The following is a 17,248-nucleotide window of genomic DNA, read 5'->3' as shown; positions in this document are numbered from 1 at the left end:
GGGATGGGCAGGCACCGTGCCTTTTCTTCAGCCCAGCATCCCAGGGCTGCCTGGCGGTTGGCCAGCACGACTTCATTCATAAGAATGAACCTCTGGGGACTGCCAATAGCAAATGTGACTTTCTCATCTAGTGCGTGGGTGTCTCCTTTCTCTTCTCAGTGTGTGTGTGTGTGTGTGTGTGTGTGTGTGTGTGTGAGAGAGAGAGAGAGAGAGAGAGAGAGAGAGAGAGAGAGAGAGAGAGACTTTGTGTAGTTCAGACTACACTTCAACTACAGATCCTCCTGCCTCATCCTCCCTGAATTCTAGGATTACAAGTATGGGTCACTACACCAGGCTCTCCTTCATAAAGTAGCATCACCAAAAGAGGCATGATCCCCCCTGAACAGAAGAAAGTAACATCATTTTTATATGACTACAACACAACTTGCTAAGTCCCTCAGGGTGAACATTTTAGAAGTAGAGCTGTGGCTCAGGCGGGAGAGTGCCAGCCTCAAGCAAAAAAAAGCCAAGCAAGAGCCCTGTATTCACACCCCACGCCCGCACCAAGCCAAGCAAGAGCCCTGTATTCACACCCCACGCCCACACCAAGCCAAGCAAGAGCCCTGTATTCACACCCCACACCTGCACCAAGAAAAGCCCACAGAGTATGGCAACATTGTATTTGGACCTTCAAAGAGTCTTTGAGTATACCTCCAGTGCCTCAGTTCCAACCACTGGATAGAAGGAGGAGGCAGGAGGATTCCCCTGAGCAACAATGTGTGAGACAAGCCTAGGCAACAGAGTCAGAACCTATCTCAGGAATAAAACAAACATGCTGGTGACAAATGCCTATAATCCTAGCATGCAGGAAGTCGACACAGGAGGATCTCTAGTTAGTGGCCACCCTGAGTTGCACAGCTGGATCTTGACTATCGACTAAAAACAAAACACACACATAAACACCAAACAAGAAACAAAGAAATCTAAACCAAGCCAGGCACCACGTGTGGCTCATGCCTGTAATCCTAGCTGCTCAGGAGGCTGAGACCTGAGGATCATGGTTCAAAGCAGAGCCTGGGCAGGAAAGACCATGAGACTCTTATCTCCAATTAATCGCCAGAAACTGGAAGCAGCGCTGTGGATCAAAGTGGAAGAGCCCTAGCCTTGAACAAAAGAGTTTAGGGACAGCACCCAGGCCCTGAGTCCAAGGCCCAGGACTGGAGAGAGAGACAGAGAGAGACAGAGAGAGAGAGACAGAGAGACAGAGACAGACAGAGACAGAGAGAGACAGAGTGACAGAGACAGAGAGAGAGAGAGAGAGAGAGAGAGAGAGACAGAGAAAACAAAAAAGAAAAGAAACCAAAACCAAATAACCCCACACTACCACTTCCCCAAATAACAAAAACTTCCCAAGACTCAGAAAACGAAACAAACAAAAAGAACTACTTCTGTACTGTTCACCAAGGTATACACAGGCCATTAAAAAATGGCTGTGACTAGCTATGGAGTTGCTCCATTCTGGCTGTGGTTCAGTTAGTTGTCCAGGGTTGTTTTCAACAGCATGTCACCTAAACAGAGAAATAAAACAGAGTTGGAAAAAAGGAAGACTATATCAAAACTGTGTTTCTCGCCAGGCGCCAGTACCGTATGCCTAGAATCCTAGCTACTCAAGAGGCTGAGACCTGAGGATCATGGTTCGAAGCCAGCCTGGGCAGGAAAGTCTGAGACTCTTATCTTCAATGAACTGGCAAAACGCCAGAAATGGTGCCGTGACTCATGTGGTAGAACACCAGCCTTGAGCACAAAAGATGAGGGACAGTGTCTAGGCACTTAGTTCAAGCCCCAGGACTGGCAGAAGAAAAAAAAAGCTTCTCAAAACTATTATTTTTCATGCACTGGCATTAATGGGTATCTTTGGAATTGTTTGAAACTCAAACACCTATGTCAAACAGGAGGTGAGCTGGTATGATATTGCTAAGCTTCAAAAGAGGACTGGAATAGGGAATCTTGCTAAGTGTCTTGTTCAGTGAACAGTGAGATCAAATCTCTCATCGTTTCCATCTCATTTCATTTTGCATGCTGGCATGGAGGGGATCCTACTGAATTTCTACAGGGTTCTCTGCTTTAAAAAAAAAATTTAATTGTCAAAGTGATGTACAGAGGGGTTAGAGTTACATACATAGTGAGTACATTTCTTGTCAAACTTGTTATCTCCTCCCTCATTTTTCTCCCACTTTCCCTCCCCCTCCCCAATCTCTGCTTTTGCTTTATTTATTTTGTTTTGTTGGTTGTGGGGCTTGAACTCAGGGCCTGGGCACTGTCCTTAAGCTTCTTTATGCTCAAGACTAGCACTCTATTGATTGAGCCACAGTGACACTTCTGGTTTTTGGGTGGTTAATTGGAGATAAGAGTATCACCAGGACTTTTCGGCCGGGGATAGCTTGGAACTAAGCTCCTTGGATCTCAGCCTCCTCGGTAGTTAGGATTACAGGCATGAGCCACTGGTGCCCAGCTTGCTTTTGACTTAAGGAAACTTTTTTTTTTTTTTTGCCAGTCCTGGGGCTTGAACTCAGGGCCTGAGCACTGTCCCTGGCTTCTTTTGGCTCAAGGCTAGCACTCTACCACTTGGGCCACAGTGCCACTTCTGGCTTTTTCTGTGTATGTGGTGTGGAGAATCAAACCCAGGGCTTCATGCATGCTAGGCAAGTACTCTACCACTTGGCCACATTCCCAGCTCCTATTTAAAGAAACTTTTATTCATTCACTCCAAATGTAGTAGGGAATACAAAGATTTTTGCTTCCTTGCCTGATTTTACTCATCCCAGCCTTCCCTCTTTCCTACCTTTTTGTATCTCATGCGTGTGTGCATGCGTGCCAATTCTAGGGTTTAAACTCAGGGCCTGGCATTCACTTGGCTTTTTCAGTTAAGGCTAGTGCTCTACCACTTGAGCTATACCTCCACTGCCAGCATTTTTCTGGTTCATTGGAGACAAGAGTCTCATGGACCTTCCTGCTTGGGCTGGCTTCAAATCTCCATTCTCGGATCTCAGCCTCCTAAGTAGCTAGGATTATAGGTGTGAGCTTGGTACCTGGCTTCAGTATTCTTTTCATAGTAGGCAAATGCCTGACCACATGAGCCACACCTTCAGTTCTTCCAACTTCTCATCTTTTAAAACTCAAAACACATCGGAGTGTTTAATAATTATCTTTTAAAGCAGTTTTAAATAAATAAAAGCTCTTTGCAAAGCAGGGTCCACATTTGTACCTTTCAACTCTGATGTACCCAAGCATGTATGAAGCAGATAGATATAGTAAATGCTAATTACAGGTACTCTAGCTAATTTAATATCTAGTCTTGCAGAATCCTGAAAAAGTGACAAGGATGAATTTTAATTTTGAATTCCATTTTTTCTCAGGATAGTTAAAATCTAACTATGTATCCAGTATTTAACCTATGGAAGCTTCCAATCTAAACAGTACTTCAAGCTTGGTGCTGGTGGCTCATGCTTATAATCCTAGTTACTCAGGAGGCTGAGATCTGAGGCTCACAGTTCAAAGCCAGCCCGGGCAGGAGAGTATGAGACTCTTATCTCCAATTAGCCACCAGAAAACCAGAAGTGGCGATGTGCCTCAAGTGATGAGTGCTAGCCTTGAGTTCAGAGACAGGGCCTCAAGCCCAGAGTTCAAGCCCCATGACTGACAAAAGAAAAAGTGCTTCATAAGTCTTTTTATTTTTGCTTAAGTCTAAAATTCTTACTACTCAAGAGGCTTTATTATTTTTTCACTCTTGCTCAACTTTTTTTTGCTCATGGTTGATAACCTATCACTTGAGCAACGCCTCCAGTGCTGGTTTTTATTTGCTGCTTAGTTGGAGTAGAAGAGTCTCATGGATTTGTCTGCCTTGGCTAATTCCTAACTAGGATCCTCAGATCTCAGCCTCCTGAGTAGCTAAGATGACAGGTGTGAGCCACTGGCACCTGGTGATTTCACTTTCTTTTTATTAAGTATTAATTTAGGTTTATAATATGTAGACTTGCACCTAAGGCCTTACACATGGTAGGAAAATGCTCTATCATTCAGGCCACATCCCCAGACTTTTTCTCAGCGTCTCCTATATTTAGCCAAGAGCACTACCACTGAGGTCTACCCCCAGCTGTAAGTTTACTTTAATCATGACCTTTATGTTGGGTCATTTTCTTCTATCAACAAATATTGGATAAAAGCTAGGCATAGTGGCTCAGACCTGTAGTTCCAGTGTTCGGGTGGCTGAGGGAGGAGGATGAAGAGGCAGAGGGCACTATGACTTTTCACAGTGAGTGTGAGACCCTATTAACAAAAAGACCCCCAAATAAAAAAAAGCAGCAGAGCCTGGTGATTCATGCCTGTAATCCTAGCTATTCAGGAGGCTGTGATATGAGGATTGTTACTCAAAGCCAGTTGGGACAGAAAACTCTGTGAGACTCCACTTAACCACCAAACAGCAGGAAGTGGACCTGTGGCTCAAGTGGTAAAGGACCAGCCTTGAGCACAAACACTAAGGGAGACTATGAGGTCCTGAGTTCAAAGCCAGGATACTCACATCTCAGCCTCCTGAGTAGTTTAGGATTATTGTGCCTGCGGCAACAAAGAAGTTTGAGAGGCCTGATACAGGGGAAAGTGAATAGTCAGGATTTGAATTTGGGTCATTTCAAGTCTCTCCCTTTGTGTTGACTTTTGTATGATCCTGTTTTTCTTATTTTCCTAACTGCAAAAAAAAAAAAAAAAAAAAGGAATTCTTGCTCCCCTGGGTTTTGTCTTCTCATCAAAAATGAATAGGTCAATGGGGCTAGGAATATGGTCTAGTGGTAGAGTGCTTGCCTCACATACATAAAGCCCTCCTGGGTTTGATTCCTCAGCACCATGTAAACAGAAAAAGCCAAAAGTGGCACTGCGGCTCAAGTGGTAGGTTGCTAGCCTTGAGCAAAAAGAAGCCAGGGACAGTGCTCATATGAATGAGTCAAGCCACCGATCACACACACACTAAAAAAGAGAGAGATGTAATATTTTATAAGATAAATCCACCAAAGTTAAAGACTCCATCTTTAGAAAGGCATCTTTCTAAAACCAGCTCTGGAGGAGAACTTGGAAAGATTTCAATTCATTCATGACTGCAGCTAGTCTAAGGGCTCCTTTTTTTTTTTTTCCTTTCAATGGCAGGAAGTTGAAAAAAAGAAAAAGACAAAAAGGAAAAGAAAAATGGACTGCAGTTAGCTCTCAGGGACGGAGGCCACTGACAATTCAATTTATGGATTGGCCGGAATGTGAATGTGCTCATTCCCCCCCCCCCCCCCCCCGCGCTGTCCTCAACTCTCCGTGAAGTTGATAAGGACAAAGAGAGGAGAGCGGGTCAGCTCGCCCATCCCTTCCACGGGGGTCAGCGCGGGCAGGCAGGCAGGCAGGGCCTGGGGGGGGGGGTCGGGCAGAAGCGATGGGGGCTCCCACGTGCGGGCGCCCTCCCGGCAGGGCCGGCCACCGGATTCTCCCCCAGCCAGGGGCTGGGGCGGGGCCGGCCCCACAATGCGGTGACATCTTCATGTCTTCAGGTCCCCCACGGGCGCGCCGCACTTCTTAGATCGACCTAAATGGTCCTATTTCTACAAAATGAGGGTCCTGGGGGACGGGGCGGCGGGCGGGAGGACGCCGTGGTCCCCACGTGACAGCCCCGCCTGCTCCCCGCGCCCACCCATGTGCTCCCCACGACCCCCGCCTGCTCCCCACTCCCGTCTGCCCCCCACGCTCCACTGTTCCCCATTCCCCAGGTCTGTTCCCCACGCGCCCCCCTTCTGTTCCCCACGACCCCCCTCTGCTCCCCACTTCCCCCCCCCATCTGCTCCCCACGTCCCCGCCTGGTCCCGAGGGGCCCCCCCCCGCCGATCCCCAGCCCGTGACTCTGCCACCCGCCCCGGGAACCCGCCGTGACTCACGCCTTGCTCAGCTCCGCACCCCCCCCCCCACGCACCGCCCCCCGAACCCACGAATCCCCGGATCCCAGCCTCGCCGCGCCGCGCGTCAGCAGGCCGACTCGGAGGTCTCGGCTCTGAGTCACCGGGAAGACCACCCTCGTCGGCGCACGCCCCTCGGCTCCCCCGGCTCCTCACACCCCGGGCCCCGCGCCCCGCACCCCGACGCCCGTCCTCTGCCCGCCACTCGCTCCGCAGCCCCCAGCCTCCCAGCCCTTGACCCCGAAACCTCCGCGAGCGCCCGGGCCGCCGCGCCGGCCTCGGGCGGCCTTTGATGGCTTTGTTATTGTTTGGGTTTGAATCGAGACGCCCCTCCCCATCCTTCCTCCCTCCCGCCCCACACCCAGCTCCCGCCTCCCCGCACGCCCGCGCCCCTCCCCCTCCATTTTGGCGCCTTTTCCTTCCCGCCACGTCGTGGCGGCGTAGAGACCATTCTGACCGCGAGAGCGGGGCGGGGCGGGGGCGGGACGCGCCGCCATATGTAGATCAGCGAGCTCTGGTTGGCTGGAAGCACTCCGGAGAGGGCGGGACGCGGGAGCCCTATGCAGATTAGCGAGCTCTGGTTGGCCGTCGTCGCGCCGGCGGGGGCGGGGCGCGGGCGCGGCGGCCCGGCGCTCCGGGCGGGGGGCGGGGGGGCGAGTCGGAGGGGAGTCGCCGCGTCTGGTCGCTTCCCCACCCCCTCTCCACCCTCCGCCGGCTCCGCAGCTCCGCTCGCCGCCGCGGCCTCCCGGAGAGGCCCCGCCCCGTCCCCGCCCGCCCGCGCCCGCCCGCCCGCCCGCCCGCCCTACCGGCGCGCTCCGCCCCTTTACTCCTGGCGGCAGGGCGAGCCGGGTGTCTGCTGCAGCGGCCGCGGTGGCGGAGGAGGCCGGAGGGGACTCGGCGACGGCGAGGTCGGCAGTAGCAGCCGCAGCAGCCACAGCCACCGGTCGTCGTTCCCGCGGCGCCGCCGCCCGAGCCGCGCTCCCCGCCGCCCTCCGCGCTGCCCGACCGAGCCGGCGCGTCCGCCCGCCGCCGGCGCCCCCGGCCGTCCTCCGGCTCGCCCTCGGCCTTCCGCGCCCGCCGCCGCCGCCGCGGCCCGATCCCCGCCGGGCTCGACCTCCTCGGGGCCCGATCCCCGCGCCGTCGCCCCGGAGGTGGGGATGCTCTTGTCTAAGATCAACTCGCTCGCCCACCTGCGTGCCGCGCCCTGCAGCGACCTGCACGCGACCAAGCTGGCGCCGGGTGAGTGTCCCCTCCCGCGGCCGGGGCCGGGGCCGGGGGCGGTGGCGGCGGCGGCGGGACCCCTCCCCTGCCGGCGGGCCGGCGCTGAGCGCCCCGTGCCTCCCCCTCCCCAGGCAAGGAGAAGGAGCCGCTGGAGTCGCAGTACCAGGTGGGCCCGCTCCTGGGCAGCGGCGGCTTCGGCTCCGTCTACTCCGGCATCCGAGTCGCCGACAACTTGCCGGTGAGTGGGCGCCCCGCCGCGGGGAGGGCGCGGCGCGCGGGGCGGGCGGGGGGGGTGGGGGGGACGCCGGGGCTGGGACCCCCGGGGAGGGGGAGGAGGATCGGACCTCACGGAGATCTCGCACGGGGTTTCCAGGTGGCCATCAAACACGTGGAGAAGGACCGGATCTCCGACTGGGGAGAACTGGTGAGTTCGCCCTAGAGAAGTGTGTGTGTGGGGGGGGGGTGATCGGCCCCCGGGAGTGGGCGCGTGGGGCGCGGCCCGGAGCCCCGCGCGCTGACCGCCACCCCCCTCCTCCCCCGCGCCTCGTCCCCGCAGCCCAATGGCACCCGCGTGCCCATGGAAGTGGTCCTGCTGAAGAAGGTGAGCTCGGGCTTCCCCGGCGTCATCCGGCTCCTGGACTGGTTCGAGAGACCCAACAGTTTCGTGCTGATCCTGGAGAGACCCGAGCCCGTGCAGGACCTCTTCGACTTCATCACGGAGCGGGGGGCCCTGCACGAGGAGCTGGCCCGCAGCTTCTTCTGGCAGGTGCTGGAGGCCGTGCGACACTGCCACAACTGCGGGGTCCTCCACCGGGACATCAAAGACGAGAACATCCTCATCGACCTCAACCGCGGCGAGCTCAAGCTCATCGACTTCGGGTCGGGGGCGCTGCTCAAGGACACCGTCTACACGGACTTCGACGGTGAGCCGGGCCCGGGAGGGTGCTGCCCACGGCCCGCGGGGGCGCCCCGAGGCCTCAGCTGGCCCTTTGTAAAGGTCATTGGGCCGCCTGGCTCTCCCCGGCTCACCGGGGTGGGGCGGAGGGAGAGCGAGCGAGCGAGCTAGCCTCCCTCCCAGCCTTAGTAGTAAAGCCTGGAGGATTTCAAGGCGGTGGAACCTGTAATGTTTTCTGGCACGGTTGTGTTGTGTTTGTGTGTGTGTTTGAGTGTGTGTGTGTGTGTGTTTGAATCCAGTGGGTTCCAAGCTTTCCCGATGAATAAGAGGTTGTGGGCAAGGGCCGTAGCCCAGATTTCCCATCTGACCCAGTTTCCCCGGGCCAGTTACAGGGATGGGGGTGGAGAGAGAAACATTGAGGCATGGGTTTGTAAATTTTTTTTTTGGTTTTGGTTTGTAGGGGAGTTTATTTATTTATTTGGGGGTAAGGTAGGCCTTGCGTGGCGGGGTCCCCCCCCTTCCCTTTGATCTGGGGAGGGTAAAGAATAGCCACAGTTTCACTCTTTTCTTCCTTCCGTGGGGTGTGGGGGGGGAGGCATCGGAGAATAAATGTTGTGAAATAAGATCTGTTGCTGGTTTGAAAATGAGTTGGGAGCCTCCTGGGAGGATGAAAACCTATCTTAGGGAGGGGCTTAGCCGGTCCTTTCTGAAAAAGAAGGAAGGGTCGGGGGAGAGGGAGATGAAAGCGCGTGAGGAGGGTAGGTCATCCTCTGAGTGGCTTACCGTAATCAAGGACGGCCTCTCCGAGCTTGTGACTCGGGCTTGCGGTCGCTGTTTATTTGCCCTTGGAGGACGCTGGGTTGGGCCGCATTTTTTTGTATTTAGCAGTTAATGGCAGGTCGGGTTTTCGCATGGTTTTTTTTTTCCCTAGCGAGTCTTTGCTGCCCCCTGGTGAGCGCCATGGGGATGACCCCTCCTTTCTTTTTTTTTTTTTTTTTACAACCCAAAGTTTGTAAACAGGAATCACGTGGTCTGAAACCAGCCCTGCAGCTCTGACGACCTTTCCCGTCTGGGGAGGAAGAAGTGTGGGTGTCTGCCCCCCCTCCTCCAGGGTGGGGAGGAAGGCTTCCCAAAGGGCAGGGCACCCTGACTTCATGTTGGACAGGATCTTTGCCCCGTGTAGGCGGAGCATGAGGATAGTCCTGGGGTGGACGGCTCCCTCCCTCGGAGGGTGGTCCTGCCCACCATGGCCTCAGACCACACACCCCCCCCCCCCCCGTCTCCTGGAGCAGTTTGTAAAGAAGTTGGCTTTGGGGCCGGTAGATAGGTGGGTAATGCTTTCAGTTGGAACTGCTCCTTCACTTTTAGCCCTAGAGGCACAAATGGATTCCACCCCATTCTTGAGAGCAAGATGGTGCTTTATTTGTTATGGAAGAAGTGTTGTACCTAGTTTCTTTTTTTCTTGTTTTTAAAGTGAAACCTCACGTGTGAGAGTACCTTTGCCTAAGGTATCTCCTTGTAGCCCTAGAAGAACCTTGTGTTAGGATCTATTTTTAGTTGGCATATATTAGTTGAACAAAGGGTTTCTATTGTGATACTTCCTTGCATGTACATGCGCTGTTTATTTTTGCTAAGGTGTGCTTTCTCTCCTATTCCCCTGGCTCGCAGGGACCCGTGTGTATAGTCCTCCCGAGTGGATCCGCTACCATCGCTACCACGGCAGGTCGGCCGCCGTCTGGTCCCTGGGGATCCTGCTGTACGACATGGTGTGCGGGGATATTCCTTTTGAGCACGATGAGGAGATCGTCAGGGGACAAGTGTTCTTCAGGCAGAGGGTCTCTTCAGGTAATTTCTGGAAAGCCCTTGTTACAGACATCAGGAATTCTCAAGGCCGTTTAGGGAGTCATTGCAGCCCAATCTGACCACTGGGGTGCTTCTCTCTAAGAGGTGCCAGGACCCTCGATGTTGAATAGAATTCCAGGCCAGTGATTTATGTCCTGAGATCTCCTATATCACACACATCCAGTTTCTCTGGGAGGTCAGGAGAAGAGTATATATATGTATATGCATATATATATATTTTTTTTTAATTTGCCCCCAACCCTGGCCGGGGGCAATCACTATTTTAAACAAAAAATGCCATCAGTGATCTGGTCTCTACCTCCTAGCTGTTTGCAGGGAGGAAAAAAGTGTCCAGGGCTCTTTTCACTCTTGATATTGTGGCCCTGGTGGCCTCACCCTGGGTGGTGCTGGTGTTTGTAAGTTGGTAGCTAAATTGAATCACCTCATCATGCTTCATGATGTCTCATCAAAATCCCTTGTCATCATCATTCTTCCTATTGCTGGTGAGTGGGTGTTGTGGGAAAGGCCCCAGCTATTGAAGTTTGTAAACCACAGGTTTAAGAGGGGAGGCACATTTTCTACTGAAACTAGACTGGAAGATCTAGATATTAGTTTGTCCTTCCCCATTGAAGAGGCCCCCCCCCCCCTGCACAGAGTTCTGTCAAGCCCACGCCTTCCTAAGGCTCTAAGGCTTGCGGCCACCCTCCCTTCCCTCCCTTCCACCCAGGATGCAGACGAGCTTTGCCTTGTAAAAACAAGTTGACTCACTCCTAACCTCTGTCTGCCCTGCTTTCTGTAGAGTGTCAGCATCTCATTAGATGGTGCTTGGCCCTAAGACCATCAGATCGACCCTCCTTCGAAGAAATCCAGAATCATCCATGGATGCAAGATGTCCTCCTGCCCCAGGAAACTGCTGAGATTCATCTCCACAGCCTCTCTCCGGGGACCAGCAAATAGCAGCCTTTCTGGCAGGTCTTTCCCTCCCGGTCAGATGCTCCAAGGAGGGGAAGCTTCTGTCCAGCTTCCCAATGACCAGTGACACTTCCCGCCAAGCAGGACAGTGCTTGATACAGGAACAACATTTACAACTCATTCCAGACCCCAGGCCCCTGGAGGCTGCCCCCCAGGAGGGGGGGACGAGACTCCTCCCGTAGACGTTCTCTCCTCATGGGTGCCCAGCACCGCTGGGCGTTTGCCAGATTCGGGGGTGGGGGGTGGGGGTGGGGTCTGCCGCGAGGGGTCGGGTAGGGGGAACCGGACTGGGGTGGGATAGGACTTCTCACCATTTCAAGTCCCTGTCACCTCTTCTGAGTGCCTTCGTGTAGGGACTCCGGCTGTGCTGGGGAAATACTTGAACTTGCCTCTTTTACCTGCTGCTTCTCCAAAAATCTGCCTGGGTTTGGTTCCCTGTTCTTCTCCCCCTGTGCCCTTCATAGCCCCCCCACCCCCCATGAAAGGTGCCATGGAAGAGGCTAGAGGGCCAATCGCTGAGCCACCTGCCCTTTTTCTGCCTCCTTTAGTAAAACTCCCCAGTGAACTGGTCTTCCTTTTTGGTTTTTACTTAACTGTTTGCAAGCCAAGACCTCACACACACCAAATGCAGAAGCAATGCAACTCCACAGACCAGCTGTAAATGTGTGTATAGTCGGCATGCTAGTATACAAAAGGATTGTAGTTGATCTAATTTTTTTTTAATTTTGCCTTTAAGTTATTTTACCAGTCTTTTTTTTTTTTTTGAAAGATGCTCATTCTAACCTGGAGGTCGATGTTAATGTATTTATTTATTTATTTATTTGGTTCCCTTCTTGCTCCGTGTTCTCCACTTTCCACGGCTCCTGCCTTAGGGTTTTTTGTTGTTGTTTGGGTTGGTTTTTTTTTTTTTCTTCCTTCTTCTTTTCCTCCTCTGAATTTGGGACCTTTTGGGGAGGGCTGCAACGCTTGCTCTGTTTGTGGGGTGACGGGACTCAGGCGGGGACAGCTGCTACAGCTCCCTGACTTCCGTGGGGCCCCCGGCCTGCTTACCCGTGTGGGCGTGGTCTCCGTGGGCCTGGGGGTGGGGCATTGCTGACTTGTGTATATAGGATAAATATATGAAAAGCAGTTCTGGATGGTGTGCCTTCCAGATCCTCTCTGGGGCTGTGTTTTGAGCAGCATGTAGCCTGCTGGTTTATCTGAGTGAAATACTGTACAGGGGAATTCAAGAGATCTTATTTTTTTTTTTTTATACTTGGCGTTTTTTGAATAAAAATCTTTTGTCTTAACTTGTGGCTTCTAATTGGTGTTCCTAAAGAGGCTTGCTGGTGGCGTGCATGTGGTAGGCACTGGTGAGCTGGTCATTTGGGGCACTTCCTGTTATGTATTGTGTGGATAAGATGTGGCATGAGGGACCTAGTGAAGTATACTTTGAAAATGGAGAGCTGCGCGCAGAAGTGGCTGGATTCCAGTGCTCAGTAACCCCTGTGGCTGGTGGCTCCCTGGCCTCAGCTGCCCCTAAGTTCTATTGGGCAGAGCTGACCTAGACATAACATCCCTGTTTGCCAGTTAATACCTGGAGCTCTCTTTCAGTCATGTCTTCCACTAGCAAAACATTTCCAAGGCGGTATGTTAGTGTGCAAATTTAGTCTCAGCTACTTGAGGCTGAAACAGGAAGATCACTTGATTCTGGGACCCAGGCCAGAAACAGCACCAGTAGGAATGTTTTGAGAGGAGGCCTGGGTGCGGGTTACTAAGAAGCTGAGTGCATTACTCATCGTTACTGTGTTTTGTTTTATTGAACTTGGGGCCTGGGTGCTGTCCCCTAGCTTTTTTGCTCAGGGCAGGGTCTACCCCTTGAGTCGTAGCTCTACTTCCACTTATTCATAGTTAAGAGATGAGTCACGGACCTTCCTGTCTGAGCTGGCTTCGAACCTCAGTCCTCAGAATTGAGCCTCCTAAGCAGCTAGGATTTCAGGTATGTGCCACCAGCCCCCTGCAGCAGGAATATGTTGAATAGGCCTTTTGTCTAATTGTGAATTATCTTACACTGAATGCAGAAACCCTTGCACTTAGCACATAGGTTTGGATTCAGGGCCTTATTCTGACTCGGCTATGGCAATACCACTGAACCAAACCCTTGGCCCTGGTTTTCACCGATAGGTAGGTCTTGCTTCAGCCCCTATTGCAGTCCCCTATTTTGTAGGCTTCCTAATGTCCCTGGGTCGCAGGCTGGTGGCAAGCATCTAGTTGTTTATTGTGGAGGATCACAGGAACTTTTCTGCCTAGGCTGGCAGGGGAATGAATCATGGCCTGTTCTCAGCCTCTAGCTAGGATTACAGGTGTATGTCACCAGCACCCAGGATGGCCTGATATTACAGAAGCAATGAGCTGGCCACCGTCCTGTATACAGTGTTAACTATTAGTACGTGCTATTTTCTTGTTTATAATGATCAGCATTGGGTCTAACCTTCCCTTCCCATGGGTCATCCATCTTGTTCCTTCTGAGCATCTTCTCCCTGCCCCCCCCCCACCTTTAGACCTAGGCCCATGCACTCTTGGAGGGTTGAGGATCTAAGCCATAATATCTTAAACTTGGACAGGTTCCCAAATCCCAGCCCAGCCCCTGTGTGGCTGCAGAGCAGAGGATTTCTCTATTCTGGGGGGAGGTGGGGGGAGGTGTGATTTGCTGAGGTTCCCCTTTTCTCTACCACATCGTCCTACCTCTCCCCTTTCCCGCAACACACACACCCATTGTACCAACTTCTTGGGGTCCTGTTCGCCTGCCTCATCCCTTCCAGTAAAGTTACACTTGAACAATTAAAAGTTGCCCAGAATTCTACTGAAATCGTGGAGCGCCCCACCCTTCCCTCCCTTGAAGTGAATTCACAGCAGTTTCTCAATCCATCCTCACTGCTAGGAATGATAGGAGAAACTCGGATTGGACTGTAGGAGGTCAGAGTTCACATCTAGTCTCTTGTCATGGGCAGTTCAGGGAATCAGCCTTGGGCTCAAATTCTGCTATGATCCAGGTGCAGCAGCTTTCACTCAGGCTCCTCTGAAGAGCTGCTCATTGGCTGGCTTGTTAGGAAGCTTGCATTAACGGACGTGAACGCATGCGTGCTCAGGCCGTTGGGCTTCGTTAGATACCTGTCTATCCCGGGAAGCAGCACTGGGTGGTAGTGGTTCTGGGGGCCTGCTAGTGGTTCTCCTTATGGAAGACAAAAGGAAGGCTTTGATATTGACCAGTTTCTATGCAGGGCCCTTTAGCTGATTGGACAATACTTAATTTCATAAGCTATGCTGTGAAGATTAAGGTACTTATAGTACTTAAAATTTTTTTAATTGTGACAGTCCTGGGTCTTGAACTCAGGGCTCCACCCTCTAGCTTTTTGGTGGTTAATTGGAGATAATGGTCTCACAGATTTTCCTGCCTGGAATGGCTTTGTTTGTTTGTTTTACCAGTCCTGGGGCATGGACTCAGGGCCTGAGCACTGTCCTTGGCTTCTTTTTGCTCAAGGCTAGCACTCTACCACTTGAGCCACAGCTCCACTTCTGGCCTTTTCTATATATGTGGTGTTGAGGAATCGAACCCAGGGCTTCATGTATATGAGGTGAGCACTTTACCACTAGGCCATATTCCCAGCCCCCTGGGATGGCTTTGAACCGTGATCCTTAGATCTCAGCCTCCTGAGTAGCTAATTATAAGCCTGAGCCACAAGTGCCCCACTTGACTGGATCTAATACAACACATTTTTGTACAGCTTGCAACCTCAGACTGGGTTTTTCTTTTCTTTTGCTGGTCCTGGGGCTTGAACTCAGGGCCTGAGCACTGTTCCTGGCTTCTTTTTGCTCAAGGCTAGCACTCTACCACTTGAGCCACAGCGTCACTTTCGGCTTTTACCGTTTATGTGGTATGGAGGAACTGAACCCAGGGCTTCATGCATGTGAGGCAAGCACTCTGCCACTAGACCACATTCCTAGTCCCCCAAAATGGTCCTTTTCAAAGACGGTTTTCTCACCCTTGCACTAGGTCGTGACTCATGGAGTGTCATCCACAGTGCTTAGCCTAGTGTCCACACATGGTAGGTCCTTACTGAGAAGAGGCGAGCCTGGCATTATTCTTCATGCTTTGCATGAAGTAACATTCATCCCTACAATAGCCTTCGTGCTGTGCATGCATTAACGTTCACCCTTGCAGCAAACAGTTCTCCTTGAGGTGGGCGCTATTACGTCTCCCAGTTGTGCAGAGAGAGAAACCGAGTCTGCTCCTACCCCTTTGATGTACTGACATGTACTTTATTTGTTCATTCTTGCAGGGTTGAGCATCAACCCCAGGGCCTTGCACATGCTACTACTGTGTTGCCACTCAGACATGTGTGTGGATTTGTTTCTAGGATCTGCAGGTCAGGTCAGTTCTTCCGAGAGTTGGTAAGTTCTGTTCCATGCACATACTCCAGATGGCCACCTGCTTGCCACCTGTCACTTGGGCCTAGGAGGGGACCCAGAGTTGGAGGCGGGAAAGGGAGGGGAAAAGGAACAAGGAGTGGGGTGGGTAGGTGTAGCAAGGGCCCATTTCTTGTAAATGTTGCTCAGCTTCTTTAACTGCTGTGTTGATTCTTGGAAACCCTTACCACAAGGACCTATCTAGAACAGTGTTAGAGCAGATGTGGCCTCATCCTCCAGTTCATTTCCGGCCCAGCCTTGCGCTACTAACCCCGATTGCCAAGAGTGAGTTGCTCTGACACCCCCTTCCCCTCCCCCCCCCCACTGCTGTGGGAGGAAGTGCAAAAATAAGCAGAGCTAGGGACAAACCCAAAGGACTTCATTTATTTTTACTTGTCACAACAGGACATCCGAGCCACAGAATTGGCTTAATCATGACCCCAGAACTATGATAGATGCTCATCGCTAATGAGGCATGGCTGTTATGATTGCACTTTGTTGTGGTTATCGAGCTCACAGTCCAGTACAAGAAAGAGTTTGATGGGACCCTAACAGAAGCGGTAGAACACCTCTCTAGCAAGTGTGAGGCCCTGAGTTCAAACCTTAGTACTAGTCGCCAGTGGCCCACGCCTGCATGCTAGCTACTCAGGCAGCTGAGAGAGATCTGAGCTAAGGCTCTACTTCCGGCTTTTTTTGCTGGTTACTTGGAGGTAAGAGTCTCACGGACTTTCCTGCCTGGGCTAGCTTCAAACTATGATCCTTATAGCTCAGCCTCCTGGGTAGCTAGGACTACAAAGATAAGCCATTGGCACTTGGCTTGAGGTGTCTTTTGGGCTTGAACTCTGGGCCTGGGAGCTGTCCCTGAGGGCTTCAGCTCAAGGCTAACATTCTACCACATGAGCCATAGCACCATTTCCAGATTTCTGGTGGCTGACTGGAGATAAGAGTCGTGAGGACTTTCCCTGCCTGGGTTAGCTTTGAACCATGATCCTCAGCTCTCAGCCTCCTGAGTAACTGGGATGCCAGGTGGGAGCCACCAGCACCTGGCTGAGTTGTGTCTTTTCATGTATGTGTTTTAAAGATTGAATCCAGAGCTGGACACTGGGGGCTTTGTGGTCTGAAGCCAGTCCAGTCAGGAGACTCTGTGAGACCCTTACCTGCAATTAACCAGCAAAAAGCTGGAAGTGGAGTAGTCGCTTAAGTGGTAGAGTGCCGGCTTTGAACTAAAAAGCTAAGCAAGAGGGTAAGGCCCTGAGCTCAAGACCCAGTACTGGGGCACACACGCGCGCACACGCGCACACACACACTGAATCCAGGGTCTTGGTTATGCTAGACAATGGTTTTAGTGCCCCCCCAGTCTTCCCATCCTTTCTGGACCTCCCCATAATTTTCATAAAACTGATGGCTTCTGTCTCATTGAAAATTCCCCTGATTTCCTAACCTCTGGCTTGCCTTCGAGTTCTCTGTCACTTGGTTCTGTTTCCTCTCCTCCCTCTCCCTGCTGTCTCCCTTCCTCTGTGGGGTCAGATCCTGCAGAAAGCAGATGGCACACAATTGGGCAATCGGAGAATGCAGAAAGGACTGGTTTACCGAGGGGTAGGGCTGGTGTTGGGAGAGCTGAGCCCCGTGGCTGCGCCCGGAAGCAATGCCCTTGGTTCTCCTCTCCTGCCGCAGCCTCCCGCGGGCTGACCCCAGAGGGAAGTCAGAGGTGGATGAGGGCTGCTGCCTTCTGCGAGGTCCAGGCCTGGAGCCCTGCAGGGGAGGCATTAACACCATCACCGCAGAGCACAGGCCTGGTGTGCACCCTTCCCCTGGAGGAAGAGATGGCAGGAGGGGACAGGGGACACATGCTCTCTGGACAGTCCTCCCTCAGGCCTCTGGGGCCATCTCTCACACATGCATCTTGCTCCCC

At 52.5% G+C, this 17,248-nt stretch overlaps 1 protein-coding gene across 1 annotated transcript; it reads left to right on the top strand.

The window, feature by feature from the left end:
* Window positions 1–6,824: 6,824 nt before the first annotated feature.
* Pim1 (Pim-1 proto-oncogene, serine/threonine kinase) lies at window positions 6,825–12,179 on the top strand. The gene is made up of 6 exons (XM_048347843.1): window positions 6,825–7,199; window positions 7,313–7,419; window positions 7,555–7,605; window positions 7,738–8,104; window positions 9,745–9,921; window positions 10,718–12,179. The coding sequence occupies exons 1-6, from the start codon at window positions 7,118–7,120 to the stop codon at window positions 10,873–10,875; spliced, it is 942 nt and encodes a 313-aa protein (XP_048203800.1). The 5' UTR covers window positions 6,825–7,117; the 3' UTR covers window positions 10,876–12,179.
* Window positions 12,180–17,248: the final 5,069 nt, after the last annotated feature.

Source organism: Perognathus longimembris, chromosome 6, assembly GCF_023159225.1.
Source record: "Perognathus longimembris pacificus isolate PPM17 chromosome 6, ASM2315922v1, whole genome shotgun sequence".
Taxonomy (NCBI): domain Eukaryota; kingdom Metazoa; phylum Chordata; class Mammalia; order Rodentia; family Heteromyidae; genus Perognathus; species Perognathus longimembris.
This window is presented reverse-complemented; position numbering and strand designations above follow the sequence as displayed.